The 14380-nt window shown below is 54.2% G+C and overlaps 1 protein-coding gene across 2 annotated transcripts in view; it reads right to left on the bottom strand.

Annotated features, from left to right (window-relative positions):
* The window catches only part of FAM20A (FAM20A golgi associated secretory pathway pseudokinase), a 38565-nt gene extending 26078 nt beyond the window's left edge, over positions 1-12487 (bottom strand). The window contains exon 1 of one of the 2 annotated variants that reach the window (XM_061145003.1): positions 12129-12487. In XM_061145003.1, the coding sequence (XP_061000986.1) occupies positions 12129-12487 (359 nt within the window). Of the gene's footprint in view, positions 1-2373; positions 2605-12128 lie in introns of those variants that run through there. The other variant, XM_061145004.1, reaches the window with a different exon arrangement.
* Positions 12488-14380: the final 1893 nt, after the last annotated feature.

Raw genomic sequence — 14380 nt, 5'->3', positions numbered from 1 at the left:
CGTGGCTTGAGTTCCCTTGTCAGTCCCGTTTGACTCCGAGACCTTCATAAAGAGCCTTTGTTCCCACATCCACGTTCAGTTAATTAGCAGATCTATTTCCCTGTCCCGAATGAGAACCCTGACGACCACACTCCAGACACCGCCAGGGGTCTCATCCTCAATGCGCTGCTGCTCAACGCCCATCAGAAGCTCTGGCAGAGGGAGCAAGATCCGCTGTGTAACCAGTAAAGCGCTCTTCTGTGTGAACAGAAAAACAATCCTTTTTAAAAATGAAAGTAAAATAGCAACGGCACGGCCTTGCTAGGCATCGATGAGACGTGACCTCAGCAGACTGCATGGGGCTCCCCCTAAACACATGTCCGTGACCTAACCTCCAGGTGGGGCTAGTGGTAAAGAGTCTGCCTGCCAATGCAGGACCCACAGGAGACACAGGTTTGATTCTTGGGTCAGGAAGATCTCCTGGAGGAGGAAATGGCAACCCCCTCCAGTATTCTTGCCTGGAGAATCCCAAGGATGGAGGAGCCTGCGGGCTACAGTCTATGGGGTCACAAAGAGTCAGACACGACTGAACACTCATACCTATCCTCTCCCTAACCTCTGAAACCTGTGACAGTGACCTTATTTGGAAAATAAGGGCTGGGAGCAGCGTGGACTCTCCCCAGCCATTTCTTTTGGATCTGCTATGACAGAGGTTGTTGGGAGCTGCAGGGATCCACTGGGGCTGGACTCTGGCAAGAGGTAAGTAAAGTTCTTGAGATGAGACTGTCTTGGATTATCCAGGTGAGTCCTGTGTCCATGACCTGGGTCCTTGTAGGAGAGAGACACAGATAGAATGGAGAGTCATTTGGACTGCAAGGAGGTCAAACCAGTCAACCCCAAAGGAAATCGACCCGGAATATTCATCAGAAGGACTGATTCTGAAGCTGAAGCTCCAATACTTTGGCCACCTGATGTGAAGAGATGACTCACTGGAAAAGACTTTGATGCTGGGAAAGATTGAGAGCAGGAGGAAAAAGGGATGACAGAGGGTGAGATGGTTGGATGGCATCACCGACTCGGTGGACATGAGTTTGACCAAACTCTGGGAGATGGTGAAGGACAGGGAAGCCTGGCATGCTGCAGTCCACGGGGTCACTGGGGGGATATGCCTGGGTGACTAAACCACAGCAGCCCGAGTTCACAACCTGCATCCTTAGGAGAGCGACACAGAAGCAGAGGCAGACACAGAGGTGGAAGAGGAGGCGAGGTGACAGGGACGCAGGGGCTGGAGTGATGCCGGCAGCCACTGAAGTTGGAAGAAGCGCAGAACGGACTCTCCCACAGACCCTCCGGGGAGCCTGCTACCCTGCCCACACCTCGGTTTCAGAACACAGACTCCAGAATTGTGAAAGAATAAGTTTACATTGTTCCAGGCAACCAACAGTGACTTAAACAGGGGCAATTTGCCATGGTAGCCCTGGGAGACGAACACAGAGACTGAATTCCCTTTTTAGACCTTTCTCAGGAAACGCCAAGAGATCCGATGGCTCGGTGGGCGTAACACAACTGGGTGGGTGTCACAACTGTGTGACAACTGTGTGTCAAAATTACCTTGAGGCACAGGTTTCCAAAATGCAAACTGAAGCAATCATTCTCAGAACCCGAGAAGCACCTCCAGAAACCCTGGAAGTTCATGAAACACACTTGGAAAGTGCTTGTCCAGTGTTTTCATTTAGAAGAAACCCTGGTTGGAGGTGTGCAGAGCTTGGAAGACAGGATTGCTGGAGCTTCAAGAAGAACCACAGACTCACCCTCTTCATGTCAAAAAGACCTAAGTGCTTCCCTAGGGATTGACAGAAGGCGTCATGGATCCCAGTGGAGTTTTGGGAGAAAGAGACATGAGTTCACATCTGCTCCTTCTTTGAGCTCCTATAAAGAGAGCACGGTTGATTTAAGGGAAAGCCCAAATAAATAAAGATTCCTATCCTCTTGCAAGAATTCTAATGGCTGGTGTAAAAGATCTGCACAATAGGAACTTGTTAACAAATGAATTTGCTTTAAAAATGTCTTATGAGGCTTCCCTAACGGCTCAGTGGTAAAGAATCTGCCTGCGAACGCAGGAGCCCTGGGCTCTATCCCTGATGCGGGAAGATCCCACATGCCGCGGAACAACTAAGCCTGTGCTCTGGGGCCCGGGAGCCGCAACTAGGGAAGCCCTCGCACCGCCGCGCCCGTGCTGCGCGGCAACAAGAGAGGCCTCCGCAACAAAAGCCACCGCCAGGAGAAGCCCGCACGCTGCAACTAGGGAGGAGCTCCCGTTCACCACAGCTAGAGAAAAGCCAGCAGCAACAGACACGCACGGCCAAAAATAAACAAAAATTTAAAAGGTCTTACTGAAGCCCCAGAACAGTGGCTATCAGAGTCAGAAACTGCAGCAGGCACAAGTTGAGAAAATTTCTAGCATCACGCTGGTCACAGAAGTTCTTCCAGGTCACTTGAGGTCTGGGCAGCCAGCCTGGTTTGGGGGAACTGTTCTTCCCACACTGAGCCACGTGGCTCGAATGGAGCATCAATAGTTTCCAGTGGCTCCGCCTCCCCAGAGCCAGTGATTGGTTGAAGTGCCTGCATCCTCCTCAGAACTGGACCAATCATAACTCTCTAGAGCCTGGCTATCTACCTGGTCTGGCCAATCAGTGACTTTGCCCAGGATCTTTCTTTGTGGAAATCTGAGAAGCCCTTTTCTCTCTCTGGTCTCAGGGCTCTTGGGGCTCGGAAACTGCAGAGGGCATTACGGCAGGCAGAAGGACTAAGCGACAGAGAGTCGAGAGGGCTGAGGTCCCTGAGCTTTGGTTACTTGATTCTCCACGTTTTAACTGGGTTTCTGTCGCTTAACATCCAAGTATCCTAAAGAGAGTAGGCAGCACTTTGCAAATATCATGTACTATTTTCTAAGAAAATACATGTAGCCACAGAATGCAAAGTATGTGTAAAATGTAAGGGAAATGTAGACCTCATCAGTTGAGCTGGGTAGGATCCAATGATCCTGGTTTAAAAAAACAACGGTGCAATGAAGTGGTGGTGAATCGGGGCTTGACCTGATGATGGAATTGTAGCTGGTCAGTCTGACTTCCTCCAGAATCTCTCTGAGTGCCCCGAGGAGCACAGGAGGCAGAAATAAGCCGCTGCTGGTGGAGCAGGACTCCTAACTCAGCGTTAAAACAAAACAAAACACAGGCCGGGCCGTGAGTGCAGATAAATACACTTTCCCCACAAAGTCACTCTCAGCCACTGAGGAAGATGAACCAGAGCTAGAGGAATTCCAGTCATCCTGCTGTAGAGCGCAGGGCACTCTGCTCAGGTTCTGGGCCGCCTGGACGCGAGGGGCGTTTGGGGGGAGTGGGTACATGTGTGTGTGCGGCTGAGTCCCTTTGCTCCACCTGAAAATGTCACAACATCGTCAATAGGCTACACTCCAGTGTAAAATAAAAACCCCACTTACATGGATGAAACTCGGATGACACTCTGTCCCCCCACACAGACTCTGCTGTGGTGAGCATCATGAAAAATGAGCTTGCCCACGACCCATGCGCGTGACCCAGGTAGAGACAATTGAAGGCCAGGGTGCCACCTGAGAGCTGGACTCGGCTGCCTGGGGCAGAACAGCTTTGCTTTTTCTTCTGCCAGCAGAATGCTTTTCTCACCCACCCGCCTCTCCCAAGTTTCCTAAAGCCCCGTCTCCTCCCAGGCCGTCTCATTTCCGTCGCCCAGCTCTTCATTCACCTGCCCCCGTGCCAGCAGCTCCTTCAGTTTCTCTCTGCTCTCCACATTTTGTTGAATTTTCTTACAGGCTCTTGGCTTCTTAGCGATCACAGTCCTCCACCATTTTCTATCCCCTGTGGCTGTCCAAATCTATCGGGTTTGTTACAAGAGAATCCAATAAAATAGGTCCTTCTCTGGGTCTTAGCTTCGCCTCTTGCTCAAGACGAAAGACGCTGGCGGGATCCAGGTCTTGATTTCCCAGGTCGGCCTCCAGGGACCCGCACTACCGGACCCCGGCATCGCCAAGGCGTTCGGACTCAGGGTTGTGTTGATTTCGCATTTCCACCGTAGGGCATCCTGCCAAGTGACAGGCCATAAAAAGAACTAGGCCTTTTTTTCCATACTGTGGTTTTCATTAGGCCTGTGTGTGTGCCTGCCTATAATAACAAGTACTCAGATGCTCTCACTCCTAGAACTTCTGCTCCGTCCAGGCTGCAGCTGTTTGGAATGGAATCCCCCCTCGGCTTTGAGCCACACGAAAGCCGACTTCAGCAGAACCTTCTGGTCCTCAACAGTGTCTGCTTTAACAGATGATCACCGGGAAGACACAGGTCAGCGCCTATGGAGGGGCGAGCGGGGAGTGCTTTTGGCTAAGTCAGGGTCTCTCTGTGGCTCCCGCTTTTTTAAATGCATGACTTATTGGCTGCTCTTTCCTCAGAAAATGCAGGAAGCTGAGGAAATTCTCTCTTCTTGGCAAACGGCACCTTCTCAACTTTCTTCCAGGGCTTTTTAAAAAAAAAAAAGTTGGAAGTTGATTTTATTTATGCTACTGCAATAGAGAGAGCACCCCAGGTCTAAATGCCAGGATGTCTCAGGAGGAGGGTTTCGCCTGAGAGTTTCAAAGGAGGAGGAGGAGGCAGGTTATAGGTGGGATGACTTGTTTTTGTTCAAGATTGTTTTCGTTCAAGGCTTTCATCCCCCACAGGGGCTAAGAGGATGTTGAGTAACAGCCCCCAAGTCCTGAGGTCTTCTGTTCCCAATTATTTGTTCCACAGATATTCACTCTGGCTCTCCCGTAGGGGAAACCACGGAACAGATGTATTCATGCGACCACGTGCGGGCTGGGGGCTTCTCATGCCAGGAGTGAGTGGCCATTCACGCTCACGTGACAGCTGCTGTGAAGCTGCAGAGTCATGACCGTTCCCGTGATGCTGTAGGGGAGGATGCGTCCCGTCGGGGAGGGACCAGCGTGGGGGGAGGTGGTCGGAAAAGCCTTTCCCAGGGAGGAGAAATGAGGACCTGGAGGCTTCCCAGGATGCAGAGGGCTGGAGCTGACGGTGAGACCGTGTGGATCCTGGCCCATCGGAAGTTTGCCAGCCGCCTGACTAAGAAGGCGACCGGCAACCACCTTGCGTTCCCCAGTTTCCTCCAGAAAACAAAGTCAGCAGCAGCGCCACCTTTGTTTTCTCTGCCAAGGAGCAAATTACCACCACCCTGGTGGCCTTAAGCAACAAGCACTGATCGCTCTCCGAGCTGCAGGTCAGGGTTCCAGCTCAGCGTGACTGAGTTCCCAGCGCAGGCTTCACAAGGCTCAGGTCAAGTCATCTGCCAGGCTGAGGGCTCATCCGGAGATCCGGCAGAAGGCTCTGCTGCCATGTTTGTGCCTGTTGTTGGAAGAATTCATCTCCTTGTGGTTGTGCAACTGAGGGCCTTGTTTCCTGGCTGGCTGTCAGCTGGGGCCCAGCTTAGGTCCTGAAGGTTACTGTCTCTCTTGCCACAGCCCCCCCGCCCCATCTGCAAGTCAGCAGAGGCACTTCCAGCCCTTATTCGACTTCCTCTTCTTTGATTAGCTGGAGAAAACTCTCTGCCTTCAAAGGGCTCACGTGATCAGGTCCAACATAGCCAGGTCAACATTGTCAGCATTCACTGGATTATAGAGAAAGCAAGGGAGTTCCAGAAAAACATCTACTGCTGCTTCACTGACTACGCTAAAGCCTTTGTGTGGATCCCAACAAACTGTGGGAAATTCTTCAAGAGATAGGAATACCAGACCACCTGACCTGCCTCCTGAGAAATCTGTATGCAGGTCAAGAAGCAACAGTTAGAACCAGACATGGAAAAACAGACTGGTTCCAAATAGGGAAAAGAGTACGTCAAGGCTGTATATTGTCACCCTGCTTATTTAACTTATATGCAGAGTATACCATGCGAAATGCCAGGCTGGATGAAGCAGAAGCTGGAATCAAGATTGCTGGGAGAAATGTCAATAACCTGAGATATGCAGATGACACCACTCTTATGGCAGAAAGTGAAGAGGAACTAAAGAGCCTCTTGATGAGGGTGAAAGAAGAGAGTGAAAAAGCTGACTTAAAACTCAAGATTCAAAACACTAAGGTCATGGCATCCAGTCCCATAACTTCATGGCAAATAGACGGGGGAAAAGTGGAAACAGTGACAGGTTTTATTTTCTTGGGCTCCAAAATCACTGTGGACGGTGACTGCAGCCACAAAATTAAAAGACACTTGCTCCTTGGAAGGCAAGTTGTGACAAACCTAGACAGTGTATTAAAAAGCAAAGATATCCTTTGCCCACAAAAGTCTGTATAGTCAAAGCATAGTCGTGCATGGATGTGAGAGTTGGACCATAAAGAAAGCTGAGCACCGAAGAACTGATGCTTCTGAACTGTGGTGTTGGAGAAGACTCTTGAGAGCCCCTTGGACTGCAAGGAGATCCAACCAGTCCATCCTAAAGGAGATCAGTCCTGAATATTCACTGGAAGGACTGATGCTGAAGCCGAAACTCCAATACTTTGGCCACCTGATGCGAACAGCTGTCTCATGAAAAAGACCCTGATGCTGGGAAAGATTAAAGGCAGGAGGAGAAGGGGACGACAGAGGATGAGTTGGTTGGATGGCATCACTGACTCAGTGGACCTGAATTTGAGCAAACTCTGGAAATGGTGAAGGTCAGGGGAGCCTGACATGCAGCCATCCATGGGGTCTTGAAGAGATGGATATGATGTAGCAACTGAACAATAACAACAACAAATACCTGGGTAATCTCCCTATCCCAAGGTGACCCTCTCTGGGAGAGAGGTTTAGTTACACCTGTAAACTCCCTTTCCTGCAGGGCCTGGTTGCACTGGATTGAATGAGGAGGCATGTGGACAGCAGGGCCCGGCCTCTAGGGACATGTCTCGGAATCATGCACATTCTTTCTGAGAAATTGTGAGGCCTGAGTTAGCAGGTGTATGTCAAGTACCACACCTGTCTCGGGCGGGATTTGCATGCAGAGAACCGGCCAGCCCATCTCGCAGATGGTTGAGGACTTGCCTGGGGTAAAGGAGGTCGGGTGGCAGGTGTTGGGACCAATGGAGCAGTTCATGAGCACCTCCCGGTTCTCGGCCAACGGGCTTCATTCTGATGTCACCGGAGGCAGGAGGTGCGGGTCTTCCTTGCGTGGTACCCTCCCCAGTTTGGGTCTTTGCTGCCCTGACTGCAGTGAGGACTGGGCTTTGGGATGAGGGAATAGGAAGCTGGCCTAGCCCTCTCTGAAACCATCTGCTTGGAGCTCTTGGCTCTGACAAGAATGGGGAGGTTTCCTCTGGCTGCAAGTCCAGGGACTCAGAAACCACTGAAGTCATAGCTTTTCCCCAACCAGCCCAGCAAGGCTTTAATTGGGAGATTAGAGAAATAGACGTCCAGACTCCCACCCCCTCTGCTAACCACACGCGGGTTAGGGCCAAGGGCCCTTTTCAGGCCCGTTCTCAGCCTGGCATCACTGGGGGAAGAACCAGCAGGGGGCCCTGGCCTCGCTGACTCTGGGCGAAAGGCAGACCGCAGCGTCTCTGAGCTGGGCCCTGGGCTTCTAGCCAAAGCTCTGTAGGGGAGCCGCCCGTTCCCAATAATCCTGCTCTCCAAGTGATCTGGGTGAGTGTGAGATCAGTAGGAAGAAGCAAAAAGGAAGAGGTGAGGAGAGACTTTACTTTTCCTTCCCCAGATGCCACGGTGGGAAGCAGCTTTCCCTCTGCCGATTCCAAGACCAGAGCGTTCTTGTGCCTGGCTGAATTCTTTCTCATCTCGTCCGGCTCTCTGCCTGCTCTCCTATCACTGCTTTGGCTTCTGGAGTTTCTCAAAGCTTCTCCCAGAAACACTGGAGCCAGTTTACTCCCCTTGAACACCTGTCATTTTCACAGAGCTGCAGCGTCTCTTTGCTGTGATTTTCAAAGAGAGTCTTGGGCCAGACTTTCTTCAGTGAGAGCAAGTACTCGGGAGGAGGGAGACGGGGCATCTGATGAGGGGAGAGCACAGATACACACACACGGCTTGAGAAACGCTGAATCGGGAATTACAGAAAAACAGAACCTTCTTGATCCTGGAGGAGGAGGTCCAGAGAGAAAAGCAGAGAGAAGAGAATTTGGGTCTGTGTTGTAGCTGCTGGAGTTTTTACACCAGGGAGGCATGACCCCGTTTGACCCTGACTGAAAGAACCAGAGGGTTTCAGAGGAACCGACCAAAGATATGTGGGCGCAGGGCCAAGCCGAGCTGACCGGCTGTGACAAGTCAAAGGACAGCTGTGGTCTGGCTCGGGCAGCTTCTGGGAGGGGATGAAACCTGGAGCTTAGCCTCTAAGCTGTGAGGCTAGTGGCAGCGTGACCCTGGGCTCCAGGTATGCGCTGCCCTCCATCACCGCTTTGACAGGAAAAGGCTTCAACTAGCTTGTTGGTTTAAGGCCTGAAATAGTGACGACCCCATTTCCCTGGCTCCCTGTGCCCCCGCCCCGGCTCCTGGTGTCCCCTGTGTCCTCACGCCCGTCGAGGGCTGGTGCTGGACCACTTGTGGGGATCAGCGGCCGACGATGCGACAGGAACATTTTCCCCGATTACTTTATTAACTTGGATTGTGCCTCACTGTGGTGTTGGAGAAGACTCTTGAGAGTCCCTTGGACTGCAAGGAGATCCAACCAGTCCATCCTCAAGGAAATCAGTCCTGGGTATCCGTTGGAAGGACTGATGCTGAAGCTGAAACTCCAATACTTTGGCCACCTCATGAGAAGAGTTGACTCATTTGAAAAGACCCTGATGCTGGGAAAGATTGAGGTCAGGAGAAGGGGACGACAGAGGATGAGATGGTTGGATGGCATCACCGACTCAATGGACATGAGTGTGGGTGGACTCCGGGAGTTGGTGATGGACAGGGAGGCCTGGAGTGCTGTGGTTCATGGGGTTGCAAAGAGTTGGACACGGCTGAGCGACTGAACTGAACTGAACTGTGCGTCACTTAGCTACATTTTGAGGGGGAAAGAGAGGAAGGGAAGGAAGGACGGCAGTTAAGGAGGCCTGCAGGAGGCTTCGGGTCAGCACGGGGATCGCCCACTTGACCCACGAGGTGCCTTTCACATCGTTTCAACTTAACTAGATACTGACATCCCATGAACGAATATTGATCGAGGACCTGAAATATGCAAAACAGTGTGTAAGCTCCATCTTCCACTGAAATAAAAAAGGGATGTGCTGGGAGGCGGTGGGTAAGATGGGCCATGTCCTAACTCTGGTCACAAGCCCAAGTTATAGGAATGTACTTCTGACTTCATGCATTACTTGCTAGGACGTTAGGAAGGATCAGTCAGGCAGACCAGCGGGCTCATCGGAGCACGTGGGAGGGAGGCTGATTTGGCTGCTGCACTTCTCCAGGTGAGGCAGGTGGTTTGCTGCTAAAGTTATTTTGGAAAGCAGTTCACGTTAAGTAATTATTGGCATGAGGGCATCCACACATGTGTGCAAAGCCCTGGGTTTTTATACTGGCTGGATAGCGGCTGCAGACGGGGTGGGGGCGCAGGCTTGTATGTGCAAGAGAGAAGCAATCGGCGTGGTCCCTCCCCGCTTCTCTCCTCTGCTGTTCGTTCTCGCCGGCGGCACTGGAGCCTGCAGCTCTCGCTGGCCCTGGGCATCGCAGCAGATGCTTTCACGAGTGCTCACGTCGATGGGGCCCCGACTCACTTAAGGTGACGGGTGACTGCCTCTCAGAACAGAACCCTGAGTGCGATGCAGATGCACCCTGGCTGGGGAGTCTTCCACGTTCCATTTATGATTACTATTTTTTGTTAAAAATTCTTCTACACCATGTTTTATTTATTTATTTATTTATTTTTTGGCCACTCTGTGTGGCATGTGGGATCTTAGCTCCCTCATCGAGGATTGAACCTGGGCCCCCTGCATTGGAAGCTCAGAGTCTTAACCACTGGACCACCAGGGAAGTCCCCCACATTGCATTTCTAGCCTGATGAAGTGCTAGTGTCTGACTCTTTGCGACCCCATGGGCTGTAGCCTGCCAGGCTCCTCTGTCCCTGGGATTCTTCAGACCAGTATACTGGAGTGGGTTGCTGTTCCCTTCTCCAGGGGATCTTCCTGATGCAGGGATCGAACGAGGGTCTCTGCATTGCAGGTGGATTCATCACCAGCTGAGCCACCAGGGAAGTCCTGATCACACCACCGAAGCAGGAATCTGCTTATGAACATCCCTGCCTGGACGCTTGCCATGCACCCTGGGTGAAGCTTCTCTGCCTTTAGGGTCCAGTTTCAGCACTTGCAGGAATAGCTCCCCCTCCTGTTACAGCCCACAAACCTCATCTGAGATCTCATCGATTAACAGGAAGTAATGGGCTTCCCTGGTAGCTCAGCTGGTAAAGAATCTGCCTGCAATGCAGGAGATCCCAGTTCGATTCCTGGGTTGGGAAGATCCCTTGGAGAAGGGATAGGCTACCCCCTGCAGTATTCTGGCCTGGAGAATTCCATGGACTCTACAGTCACAAAGAGTCGGACACGACTGAGCGACTTTCACTTCACTAATGAGTCAATATCACAACTGCCACATTCAACTGACTGCACAAACCCATCCTGTTACCTGCGTGTACAGTAAGGGCCCAGCCCCCACCCATCCACGGTTAAACGGCCAAGATCATTTCTCAGCAGTAAACGAGGCTTTCTGACACGTAATGACACAGAAGGCAAGCTCAAAATCGTCTGTAGGACAGATTGGTGAGAAAGAGTCTTGCTTTTCTGCCAAAATACCCCTCCGACTCTCCTTAAGGACCAGAGTAACATACAGAATTTAAGGCCACAGCCGTGTGAATAAGTGGATACTGATCAACAGTGACACAGCGATGTCTCCCGCGTATCCCCTCAAATCCTCAACTGACGTGTCGATCATTTTCCTCCTTCACCGATCCTCACAGGTTGGTGAAATAAAGGTAATATCGAAATAAAGGTTGATGAAATAAAGGTAATATTGAAAATGACAGTGTCTGAGAAGCAATCGCAAACTGCCTTTTTATTGCATTCAATTAGCAAGAGACTTGGGAACCACTTTCTAATATAAAATTATCAGCCACAGAGTTGCAATTGAAACGCACCGTAGCGACTTCAGCCGATAACTCTCATTTTTTCCTCTTTTTACTTTCCAAAGGCCCCCTGCACCCCAGGCCACTCTCAGCGCTATAGAACGATGAGCAAACAGTTTTAACTTGGACAAGCACTGACTTTCCAGAGACTTATGTTTGCCCATCCTCTGGGGGGACCATAAAACCAGCGAGGAGGGCTCGTTTGGAAATCTCTTGTATTGAGAAAAGTGATGAATGTGTCCAAAAGTGAGCTGAGTTATCCTCAGACCAGTCCGTATTCAACCAGAGTCCTAACTCCTCTGAGGCCTCTGTCATCAGCTGGGGGTCTCAGAACTGGCCATCCCAGCTTCTCCAACACCCTCCTTCCCCACCCCTTCACACACACACAAAAATCCTTCTTGATATTATCCTACATATGTTTGGCATTTCCCCCTCTATATTTAGCCTTGAATGTAAAAAATTCCCAGGTAGTCTATGAAAGCATGGAGCCTCAGCTCTAAGTTAGCCAAACCCCCACAAAAATAAAACTGCTTGCAGGTTATAACACTCAGGAGAAAGGGGCAAGCCACGCTTTAAACTGAACAGAGTGGCCACCACTTGGGGAAACTGACTTTCTGGCCTACTGACCTCTCCTGATCTCTGACCCTGGGCGGGGGAATAAACAAGAGGGGAGAGCGGGGTTTCGGGGAGAAGCCCTGGTTTCTGGAAGGGGCCCAGGTCTAGAGCTAAGTGCTGCGTGCGGAGAAGCGCTCGAGTTGCTCTGTTTGGAAACCTCATTCTGGAAAACCGAGATCCCACAGCGGCTTTCCACATCAGGAGCGGGAGAAAGAGCGAGGAGATGGCTCAGGAACGGAAGGGGCCCGGGGTGAACCCCGGGGACTCAGGGGGCGGGTCTGGGAGCATCTCGGGGCGCACTACTGCCTGCAAACTTCTCCTCGCCCCGAGGTGGGCGCGGGCGCAGCGCCGGGCGCGCGGCGCGGCCGGGGCTCACCTGTTCCAGCGGGCCACCTTCCTCCGGTAGTAGCGCAGCGCCTCCGGGCCGGCCAGCAGCGAGTCTTCGGGCCCCAGGAGCGGCGGCTCCTCCGGCTGGTTGTACAGCGGGTGCGCGAAGAGGGCCTGCAGCTTGGAGCCGGGGTCGCCGCCGCCGCCCGGCTCGACCCGCCGCGGGGCCGAGGGGGCCGGGGCGGGGTCCGGGGAGGCGGCGCGGCGGGCGCACGGGCAGCCGAGCGGGCGCTCCCGGGGCTGCAGGCGGCGCCGCACGCGGGGCCCGAGGTGGAAGTAGAGATCGGCGGCCAGCAGCGCGCCCAGCAGCAGCAGGGTCAGCAGGCGGTCCCGGCGCAGCCCGGGCATGGCCCCGCCGGGTGCGCGCGGAGGCGCCCGAGTCCCGGGGTCGGACGCGCCGCGCGCGCGGAGCCCCCTCCGAGGGGGTCGCGCTTGAACTCGCGGCCGGGGCGCAGAGCGCGCGGCCGGGGGCGGCGGTCCCTTTCCGCGCCCAGTGGCCCCCGGGGGCCGGTGTCCCTGGGTCCCTGCTTCGCACACCCTCTGCGCCCCGGGAGCCGCGGCAGGTGGAGGATCGAGGCTCCGGGGCGCGGGGACCGGCGGCGCTCGCCTCCCGGCGGCGGCGGCGGCGGCGGCGGCGGAGGGCGGCCGCGGAGCGCGGGGCGTCTCTCCGGAGGATGCGGTCGCTCCGGCTCCTCCGGCGGGCGGCGGGGACGCCCGTGCCCCCGGCTCCTCGGGCCGAGCTGGTGTGCGCGCCCGGCCCCCGGGGGAGGGGTGACGCCGCCGCCCCCGCCCACTGCCGCTGGCACCTGCCCCCGGCGCCGCCCGCCCGCCGACTCCGGGCCCTCTTCCGGCCCTGCCCGGCCACCTGGTCGCCCGGCCGCCGCGCGCCGGCCTCTCGCCCGGGACGCGCGCAGGTCCCGCTCGGGACTCAGCCAGGCGCTCGAGGGGGCTCCGAAGCTGCGCGCGAGACCTTCGATTTTCGTATTTATTCCCTAGAAAGAAGACAGCTCCCTGAAAGCCTTTCCCCTTAAGATCTGCCAGGTGTGTGCGTGTGTGTGTGTGCGCGTGTGTGTGTGCGCGTGTGTGGCCCTTTCGCTCTCTGCGTCTTCCCGCAGAGCCCCGTCCAGATCCGGAAGGACCGCGTGTCCGGCGCTTGGCGCGTAGTAGGCGCTCAGGGAACAGCCGCGCTCAGCTAGGGAAAAAGTTTGACCTTTGAAAAGAAGGCGCCGGTTCTACCTAGAATCTTGCCGACTTCCTGTCTGGATGGAGCGCGGTTCCCGGCGTGCCCGCGTCCACCGAGGGGGAATGTGTCCTCCCGCGAAGGAGCGGGCCCTGCCGCTGACCCCACTCCGAACTTCGTGCTCAGCTGGGTGCGAAAGCGGGTCCGCCCAAATGAATCACTGAAGGACTGTGTTAGGCTTTCCCCTGGTATCCTGTGAGGTCATTCACACCCCTTCCCACCCCGTTTTTCCTTTGAGGAAGAAGGAGGGCGAGGTGGTTGCCCGGCCCTGAACTCCTGGCTCCTCCGTTTAATGAGCTGGTGGGATGGAGACGTGCTGGTCTGAAGGCGGAGGCAGCATCCCACACCTCGACCCCTTCCTGGGTATGAAGAGGCATCTTTGCCAGGAGCTGCCCGCCCAGGCATAGACTGTCCCCCTTCTGTGAACTTGGCTCTTTAACCCTCTCCTGCCCTCCTGGACTCAGCCGCAGTTGGGCTTGTGGGTTCAGACTCGATTTCCTCCCCCGTGGCTTGGTGGGAGATCCCTGTGGCCTCTGCCAGCCCCATCATCTGTAAATGAACCTAATAATAGAGCTTACCCCATAGGGCTGGGCTTCCCTGGTGGCTCAGGCCATAAAAAAAAATCAGCCTGCAACGCAGGAGACTGGGGTAAGGTCCCTGGGTGGGGAAGATGCCCTGGGGAAGGAAATGGCAACCCACTCCAGTATTCTTGCCTGGAGAGTCCCATGGACAGAGGAGCCTGGCAGGATGTAGTCCAGGGGGTCGCAAAGACCCCCTTAGTTGGACACAACTAAGTGATGAACACACTCACACACACCCCATAGGGTTACTGTGTGGCTTAAGGTGACTCAGCTGGTAAAGAATCTGCCTGCAATTCGAGAGACCTGGGTTCGATCCCTGGGTTGGGAAGATCCCCTGGAGAAGGGAAAGGCTACCCACTCCAGTATTCTGGCCTGGAGAATCCCATGGACTGTATAGTCCACGGGATCGCAAAGAGTCGG

This window comes from Dama dama, chromosome 5 (assembly GCF_033118175.1).
Source record: "Dama dama isolate Ldn47 chromosome 5, ASM3311817v1, whole genome shotgun sequence".
Lineage (NCBI taxonomy): Eukaryota > Metazoa > Chordata > Mammalia > Artiodactyla > Cervidae > Dama > Dama dama.
Note: the sequence above shows the minus strand (reverse complement) of the source record. Positions and strands in the feature narration are given on the sequence as shown.